General features: G+C 45.5%; 1 protein-coding gene across 4 annotated transcripts in view; it reads right to left on the bottom strand.

Annotated features, from left to right (window-relative positions):
* Positions 1-5129: 5129 nt before the first annotated feature.
* The window catches only part of ST6GAL1 (ST6 beta-galactoside alpha-2,6-sialyltransferase 1), a 44305-nt gene continuing 39703 nt past the window's right edge, over positions 5130-9731 (bottom strand). For all 4 annotated transcript variants that reach the window (XM_017728813.1, XM_017728816.1, XM_017728815.1 and 1 more), the window contains 2 exons: positions 8502-8676; positions 5130-6607 (listed from right to left, as the gene is read on the bottom strand). In XM_017728813.1, the coding sequence (XP_017584302.1) occupies positions 6366-6607; positions 8502-8676 (417 nt within the window). In that variant the 3' untranslated portion in view covers positions 5130-6365. The remainder of the gene's footprint in view (positions 6608-8501; positions 8677-9731) is intronic.

Below are 9731 nucleotides of genomic sequence, written 5' to 3'. Positions count from 1 at the left end.
AGATCTGGAGAGACCTCCTTCCTTCCTTGTAGGACACAGCCAGGGAGGAGATGGTTTTATTGCTGTGTCACCCAGGGAAAGTTTTTGAGTTCCATACTAGTGAGAAACACCAAGGTTGGCATCGCTGCAATACAGGTTTGCCCAGAGCACCCCCCAGCCCCCCCCTCGCCCCAGTGTCCCAGCAGGGCCTGGGTAATGCCAGTGAAAAGTCAATCCAACAGTGACTGCGTGGGCTCAGTTTATGAAAACATACCCATTTTATGGCTCTTTTTTTGCATCCCAGTATGGGCAGTCAGATGGTGGAATGCAAAACAGCCAGTTCCAGCTACAGCTGTGTCACCTCCAGCTGGTGGAAGAATGACCCAGAGCAGGAGGCAGTGTCTACCCTGGGGCGCAGGAACATCTCAGACCTCCACAGGAGCTCAACAGAGAAGCTCAGAGGCAACAGCTCAGCTGTGAGGTGAGCTCAAAGACAGCTCAAGCTCTCTCAGAGAGCTCAACCTTCAAAGCCAATTGAGCAAGACTACAATGGTTTTGAAATGATGGGGCAGGAACAGCACTCCACACACCTGGCACCTCTGGAGACCAGCTGGACACAAGGAGCTCAGACTGCTGCCAGGATACACAGCTTACCCACGCAATTACCTCACGCCATTCAAAGCCAAATCTCCATCTCATTGTCCCAGTCACTCACCGATCTCCCTACACAAACAAGCTCTAGAATTGGAAGCAGGAAAGAAAAACAAGTAAGAGACTGCATATCTTATTTATGTAAATTAGAACTCTTACTTATTAAAAATAAGAAAAGAGTTTATCTAACCTATGGGTCACAATTAGCCTGGTCAGACTCAAATAATCTGCCATGACAGCCCTACTTCAACAAGATTAAGTTGCTTCTCGTCAAAACTGCTTTGAGCATCTCAGTTCTAACAAAACAATTTTTCACTGTTGTTTCCCTTAAACTCTTCGGCTTCAGTCCCTGTTCACACATCCTGTACAAACTGCCTTAAACTAGCACCTGGGACAGGACAGCACCTTCCAAATTCCCTATAAAACTCTGTTCCCCAGCAAGAAACTGTTCTGCATTTTGTCCCAAGCACTGGAGGTTCAGCCTTAACTGTTTGCTCAGCCTTCTTCCTAAATTCCAATGCAAATGCCCCCTCACACATATTTACTTAAGAAATTTGTGCCTTTGAGTTATCTTTGGTAAACCAAGAAAGAATCAAGTAGGATAATGTCTGTGAAGATACACAAGGAAAAAACAGGCAACTAAGAGGGGAAACAGATTCTTGGTTCATGAAAATGATTTATAGCTTCCTTGAAGGTAGGATACTTCAGTGGCTTATCCCAGTTAAAGTCCAGCTTCTGTTTTCTGGAATTGTTTTAAGTGGCAATGCAACTGTTCAGCATTTCTGAATGGGTGTGGAACACTCAGCTGAGCAGGACAAAATGAAGAAAGTTCCCCCTCCATACACTGGTTAAAATTAGTGTTTATGTAATACTTCAGGCACCATAAATAACAGTAATTTTGTAATATATAAACTACACACCGAGCATGCAAGTCAGTTTTCCTATTTTTATGCTGCTGGCTATACCTGAAACTGGCTTTTAACGAAATACAGCCTACTTTCACACATTAGTGATTTTTATTTTCTTTTGGTAAATGAAATGAGTGCTACAAATGCTGGTACCACTTCCACCATCCAGGGCCCTGCATTTCATTTGCCTTTAACTATCAGAGAAAGACTCTTATTCCCCATTTCGAGAAGTTATGTTTATAGACCTGAAATGGCCCAGGGCATTTCAGCATCACCAGAGTGGTACGAGGTAAGCACCCAGAGAGGGCTCTGTGTGAATTACTAGGGGTTGGAACAGGTGATAACCCACACCAGAGCTGTCCTGGAGCAGGATTAGCAAATGTTTGGCTGATTTAATCCCCTTGTTAGAAGGATCCTTTTGTTTGTCACAGGTTAGAACCAGTGTTGGCCCATGGAAGCACCTCACTGTTGTTTTTGTAAAGGATGCCAGGGCCAGGCAGGAAAAACATTGCAAGGTATTTGCAGAAATGGAAATAAAGACATTCCAAGTGGTTTTGTTCCCATAAGCACAGCTTTCCATGCACACTGATATCCAAAACCAGCAGCACACTCAGACCTGGATGGAAACAGCAAGCCAAGATGACTGGGTTTGGGAAGTATCTGTTTCTACTCCAAACCACTTTCTGTCCACTCCCTCTGCTCCTGCCCTTCTCTGGCTTTCAGAGAATTGTTTGGAACAAACTGCACTAAACAAACGCTTTTTCAAACCGTCTCTCATGCCTGATTTTCCCTGCTCACCTTCCATTCTGCTTTTGCAAACATCCATTTATCTTCCTAAAACATATCTTGAACTGAAGAAATTTTTATTTTTTTCAAATACTCATTGCTTAAATTTTCTCCCCAAATTAGTCTTCTTCATTGTACACTGAACACAAGTTAGTGGCAGAGCACTCAGCTTCAAGTCCACCTGGCTGTCAAAAGGTGCAATTAAAGTTAACTTCTCCCTTTACCACACATGAAGTTGCAAGCTAAGTGTAAGCAATGAACACACAAACTCTTGCAAAACTTGGAGACACAAACATCCTCATGCATCCCTTCTGCAGAGGTGACATCCTGGAGGATAAGGAGCAGCAGGAGCCACCTACAGAGGGAAGTATTTCATAGGACTTGGGTGAAAGATGAGACGTGCCAAGGCTGGCCCCTACAAGGGCTCCTTCCTCTCTCAGTGGGGATGGTGTGAGGGTGCTGTGTTTGCAACCCTCTGGAACAATCCCCTGGAAGATGCCTTGCACATGCACCGCCAAACAGCAGGTAAGTTGTGCATGACATGATCTGAGCAGTATCAATCCCAAGAGACACCAGATCCCCCTCCAGTGTGTTACCTGGATGACCAGTCACAGTCCTGTGTATTGAAGCCATTTTCCATACCTTTCACAAGACAAGGCTGTTAAGCAGCTCACTGAGTTTCAGTCAAAAAGAGAAACAACTGTTTGCTTAGAGCTGCGAGACACAATTTTACTTTCATCTGCACTTCCAAAACTAAGCCAGAAATAAGCACATCCTCTTCCTTGCAAGTTCTGTCTCCAAAAAGGAGTCCTGATCTGTAGCTCCTTCTGGAGTGAGGCACAAAGCCAGCTGGGTCCCAGCTTGCTCCCAGCACTTCCAAGGGAACTCATGAGCCACAGGTGATGCCTTGCTGAACACAGTGACACCAGGTAACCCCACAAACTCCAACTTTCACCTCTCTTATCAATGGACAAGGACAGGAACTGAGGCATGTATAGCCATGCACACCAATTATCTGCTCCAAAATGAAGCCTGATGCTCCCATACTGTGCCTTGTATCATCACCTGATGAAAGTGCTGGAGTTTCCCTGCCAGGCTGATACAATTCACAAGTGAAATCAAACACCCACAGCTCTGGGCAAGAGCATCAGACCTCACAGAGCAGAGGAGGATGAGCCATCCTGCCTGTACCCTCACCTTCAGCTGCACGCATTGTGTTTCTCTTCAGGGAGTGCCAGCATGTGTTTACATACTGGTGTGTTGTCAGATCTAGTTCCCACTCACCCACTCCATTCTTCTTAGGGCAGCTAGGATGGGCATGTTGACTCAGGTGCATACAGTTTGAATTTCTGTGACTTTTTTCACCATTTTCTTTAGTGAAAGCAAACCATAAAACCCACAAGCAGCTTTGGTAGCCCAGACAATGAAAAATCTTTAAAGACAACAAAGTCCAGTGTTCCCCAGCCAGCAGCATATTGTCATTCCTGTTACATCACCCAAATACTTCCTTGTCCAACCATGAACTCCTGACAGTGGCATTTACCTCCTCTGGCTTCTGGTCCAACCATATAACCTTTTCCCACCCATGTCCCTGGCTCTCTAAAGCTGCAAAGCCAAAGAGGGGTAGAAACTGCTTCCAGCTGGAAATATTTTCCAGCTTTCCCATATAATTACAGAGCATCCTTCCCAGCACTTAGTCCTTCAGTGGCTAACTGGAAAGGGCAGTGTTGTCCCTTTTTCCCTTCCTACAGGGGCAGAAAGCTGTTCACTCTGGAAATGGCAGAGACTGCAGGAGGGATGAGGCTTTGTTACAATCTAGCTATTACTGCCCACTAACTTACACCTGGCTCTTCTAAATACCCCATTTGTCATCACTTGCAATGTATATTAGATTTGGATCTAGACAGAGAAAAAATGAAAAAAAAAGAGGGTTACCACTGACCTATTTTAAGCTCTGTCATAATTCCTGTAAAACTCTGTTTAGACTGTAAGTGAATCACATGCTGCATGTAGCTACAGCTGTTAGCATAACATTTGTAATTCCATGCCCAGTGCAAGACTATCGCCCCTAAGTAACTGAGGGTTCTGAGAGATCTGGGGAATCTGACATTTTGTCTTCTTGCAGGAGCCCTGCAGGGGGGCAGGTGGGTTTGGAACCCCAGGTGAGCATCAGGCAGACTGTGCTGGCTTCCCAGAAGCCACATACCATCCATCCATTACACAGCCTGAGCCAAGGAGGGTGGCCACTCTCCACAGAGGGGGCGTTGATGGAAAATAATGCTGTGAGAAGTTAACAGATGAAACAGCCTAGGAAAAAAGTCAGAAGCTATTTGAATCTCAACTAAACACATAGTAAGAAGGCAAATTACTGTGGCAGATACCTCCTGGATCCAAGAAACAAGGGTAGGACTGTCAAAACCCAAGACTGCAGATGGGGAGAGGATTACTGTGGCCCTCCCAAGCAACCCCTGATGGCTTTTCCTCTGTAAGGTCTCTCCGCCCCGGCAGTGAAAAGGAATGCTTTCCAAGACACAGCTGCCTTCATTGCATTCCTGTCCTCATGGAAGGTGGTGCTCCTGAGCAGTAGTGCAAGGACCTGGATCTTTTTACCTGTATGATATTTGTAAACACTGACAGATCCAGTCCATCCCAAGAAATGGGCATGCAGAAAGGCACGCTCTGAGCTGGAGGAGCAGCAGGGCAAGCACTGAGGGCTCCCTGCAACAAGCAGGGAGCAGCTGCGCCTGCAGTGGTGCAAGGCTGGTACAAATCCCCCGAGCCATGGAGACAAGACATTTATGGTTCACCAAGGCAAAAACAGGCCAATGACTTCATAGGATTTATTCAAAACAGGAGAAGAAAAAGCTTTCTTTACAGCCCTGATGAAACACACCAGTACGGAAGACAGGGAAGGTGTTCTCACCAACACACAGAGTTTACAGAGCTACCACTTCCACCATGCCGCCACAGGAGTCCCTGGAGCAGGAAGAAGCTGCCCTTCTCAGTTCTGCCTGTGTTTTAGCATGAGAAGCAGAGCACACTCTCCCTCCCCACAACTCAAGAAGCATGGAAGTGGCAAACCTGCTCCCCACCTCTGCAGAAAAGCACACAGCAGTCAAGAGATCCCCTCTGTCGGCTTGCAGAGGGCTGGAACTCATCTAGCAGCAGCTCTGTGGCGTTTGTGTTACTGGATACAGCAAGTAGTTCACTGACAATTGCAAAGGTAGAGCAGCAGAGAGCTGGAAAAAGGCACCAACTTCCAGTGAGTTCTCCCATCTGTGCCTTGGAACATATTCCCAAAACCTTTCTGATGTAAGGGTTCTTCTGTACCAAGCCCAGCACTGTACTGGAAATGATCACTAAAATTTATTTTAAATTATTAAAAAGAAAGTAAAAAGATTAAAAAGTCTTGCAAGATTCACTGAATTATGAATTGTTTCCCTCTTCCTTTGCCAAAAATGTCACCTGAGCAGTTTCAGAAGTCTTACAATTTGGAAGGAAGTTCACAGACTGTTTATAAAATCAAATATTTTGGACTAGAAGTTTAGCTTATCATTACACAGCTTGACAGCATTTCCTTAAATCAGGCCTACTTTGAAGAGCTTCTGACTATGGGAACAAATTTTAAATGATTTTTCATGTTTCCCAATGGACCAGGGTTTTGGCTCTCACAACCCCTTTGAAGTAAACCAAATTATGTTTATCATATGATCCTGACTTGTGCAATCTCTGCTTAGAAAGCCTCTCCTGTGCCTCCCCTACACCGTCATCAGCTGAGATGAAGCCAGAGGTATCCACATGCTGCATGAGCCTGGCTCCACTGGGAGTCCATTTACTGCAGTGACTCATGCAAGTATGGCCTGGCTGTACCACAGTGAGCCTTACAGCTCAGAGAGTTGGTCAACAAAGTCCTAAGAGCAAGCCTTGCTACATGGAAGAGCTGTCAAAACACACCAGTGCTTAGACCTAACAAATCTGACAACCCTGATTTAAAAAGTGCTTTGAAAGTCAAGGAAAACTAAACACAGTAAAACCAATCCGTTAGCAATGCACTTTTCGGAAGCCAGGCAGGGTAACTTTCCCGTGAGTGTAGATGTCCTCATCTGTGCCCTGGTTCATGTGCTTCACCAAGTTCTTCTCAAACAGGAGTGGGTGGTAAGCTCCCATGGTGCAGGCATGGTCGTGAAACTTCTGGTAGTAGTGGCAAATGTCCGTCTGCCGCTTGGAAGGGAGAAACTCGTACACATCCACTTCGTCACAGAGCGTCATCATGATCACTATGCCTGGGGAGGGACAGAGAGCAGACACCCCCATGTCACACCAGAGACAGGATTAAACATTCCAGAGGGTCAGGCAGCCAGCAAGGAGCAGGCAGCTCCAAGGGGAAGGGTTTCCTTTATTAACATTCAGAGCAGAGGGGGAGAAAAGTCTGGCCAGACGGGGCTCTTTTCTGAAGCCCTCCCTTGCAAACTGTATGATCAACGTGATTTCAGCAGATTGTTTACAGAGACAGCCATGCCAAAAGGACAATTTTTAAGAGTGCTACCATTATCTGTGACCTTCATGGAAACTTGGGTGTCTGCCAAGCGTGCACTGCATTAGCTGATTGAGCAGCCCATTTCAAACCTGCTTGGATAAGCAGAGATGAGACCTTTGCATTTGTCCCACCTGCCTCTTGTGAGTGCAGGGAATATGAAAGGGACTGTGCTGGGAGATGCTTAGGGAGACAGAGCAGCCTTTGCTCTTCAGGGTCCCCGGAGCAGAGCAGTGCTGCCCTCCTGTGTCTCCTGACAGGTACAGGAAGCACCCGAGGACATCACACCAGTCAGTAAGGGCACAGCCTGCCAGCATTCTGGCCAGATCAGATGGAAGCCATAGTTACTGGCTGCTTTTCTTCTAAGTGCAAGAAATAGCAAAAATATACCAGAGAAACAGAATCAATGTGTAACATTCCAGAAAATTCATGCAGTATCTGAGACATCAGGGACCATGCACAATCTGAGGAACTGCAAGACATTAGAAGAACCTAAAGTATATTTTAAACATGTTTTCATCCACCTTTTCAAATGAAAATTTTCAATCCCAGTCAGGCCTTCCAGGGAACACGGAGCTGGAAACTGGAACTCATCTATGCCCTTGAATTTGGCAAGGTGACTTGTTTTACAAAGCAAAAAGTGAGGTAACTAGGCCCAAAGTTAAGCCCTGGAGGAACTGCTGTCTGAGTGTGTCTTTGAGTCTGTAACTCCAGTTAACAATTCTGCTGCTGAAGTCATTGATTATGCTGTTACACAGCTGCTCTACACATATCCAAGCAATGATTTAATGGGTGCTGGGCCTGGCAAAAACATGAAGCAACTCTGTTTACACAGAGACAGAAAGTGCCTCTGCCCCAGCAGTGATGGAACAGAGGTGGGAGCAGACAAAGGGCGGAAGCACAGCAAACAAGACTGTACATCTATGGCAAACAAGACTGTACAACTATGCCGTGATTTCAGATACATGGCAGCTTCCCCACAGGTTCACTCCTTTTTATTCAGCTGGTCATGAGATCTGCTCTCCACTAAGTAGGAAAACCTTTGCAACGGCAGAATGCAAAAATGAGTTTCTTTGCTGAGAGGCTGAATTTAGCCTGCTGACAAGCAAGATGTTGGCATGCTTAGTAAGGGGGCATATCACTGACCTTTTCAGAGCAACTATTCAGTCTGACCCTCCACAGACCCCCAGTAAGTCTACACACACACATATTTATATATAAATAATATATGGAAAAGAAACAGGCACGCCCTTAGAATTCATTTACAGTAATCAGATTTATTCGCCTGACCAGATCTGAGCCTGCAGGAGACACATCCTTCCTCTCGCACCCTGTGGGAACTGCTCTGGCACTAGAAGCTACAAATCCTAGAGACCGTCCCAGTGTTGCAGTCTGCTCTCCTGTTTCCACCTGGAACTGGGCCATGTTTCTAACTGCTGTTTCACAGACATGCTGCAAACCACTTACTTTAATACAACTGAGCTGCTACTCTGAAGACAGGAAGCTTAAATTTTGGCACAAGACAAACACTGTAAAAACAACTCTGATAAGCACCATAAATTTGTAGCTGTCTTTGAAAAAAGGCATCTTGGAGAGTTCCTGCCTGCAAACTGAACCCGAAGTTTAGAGGGCAATTATCTTACCAAGCATTCCTGATGATGGTGGATTAGGCTGAATATGCTCCAGGGAATTCTCCTGCAGAATATCCCAGAGTTGCCACTGCATTTTGGGATTCAGGATATAGAAGGGCTGCTCTGGATGTGTACTACGATATGCCTTATAGCTTTCAAAAAAGTTGTAATCTGGTTTTCTGTACCACTGCAAAACAGAAACAAGAGGTGAGATCCTTTATTTCTAACCCACTTTACTGTAACCACCAAGAAAAGAGGATGAGTGAACCTGCTGCTCCTGGGGAAAAAGATCCTGCTACACACTCTCACTCACTGTCACACTCACCTAAACATCCTCACTCACTGTCCCCTTGGGTCACTGTGGTGAGCTGACTCAGAACACAGAGCAGGGAAACCCCAAATCTCAGTTAAGGGCCATTAAATCAGATCAGCATATTTTGTAATTTCATTCTGCACTCTCCAACAGCAGACAACGTTGAGAACTCTGCCTTAAATGTTACAGACCCAGATCCTTCTCCACATTGCAATACAAAGCATCCTATTCTGCAGGCAAGTGTTCTCAGCTTAGGCTCCTGAACCAGGCTGAGCTGATTTTCATCCTTAAATTTCCTCTTTCAGTAAAAACTTGGGAATGGTTTATGTTTTCTTAAAGTCATTTTGAGATTTTTTTCCCCCCTATGCTATAAATATCCCATCCTGGTTTTACTGACTCTTAAACATAGCCCCTTGTGCCTCCTGGAGCCATGGGACCAGGCACAGATATAAACATCAGTGAGAAAATAGGAAATGGAGGCCAAAGAAAGGAATGCAAAGACCTCTCAGTTACAACCAGAGCTTAAAATAAAAGTCAAGAATGGACTACTCACTCCTACCTGCTTCCACCATGAACCTCCAAAGCTCATCACATATCAAACAACACTCTTTTGTACTCAAAATCAAAGCAAATGCTAGAAGGATTGCACACCCACACGTGAAAGCTGACAGAAATCTTCAGAGGGTTTCCCAACCCGCTCATAATGCATCAAGTATATCCCATGGCTGACTGGTGCTTGAAACATTCAAGCATCAACCATCAGCAAATCTTAGATTAACTGTCAGAGAGAGGAAATCATCCTCTAATGAGACAACTGCTGCGGCCAGCAGTGACCTCCTCCCTGTGCCATCAGCCCACGGGAAAGTAAAGGTGGTGACCCATTATACTTGGCCTGAGGCCCTTCACAGGGATCAGGAATAGGCAAGTGT

Source organism: Corvus brachyrhynchos, unplaced genomic scaffold (assembly GCF_000691975.1).
Source record: "Corvus brachyrhynchos isolate BGI_N302 unplaced genomic scaffold, ASM69197v1 scaffold223, whole genome shotgun sequence".
NCBI classification, from domain to species: Eukaryota; Metazoa; Chordata; class Aves; order Passeriformes; family Corvidae; genus Corvus; species Corvus brachyrhynchos.
Note: the sequence above shows the minus strand (reverse complement) of the source record. Positions and strands in the feature narration are given on the sequence as shown.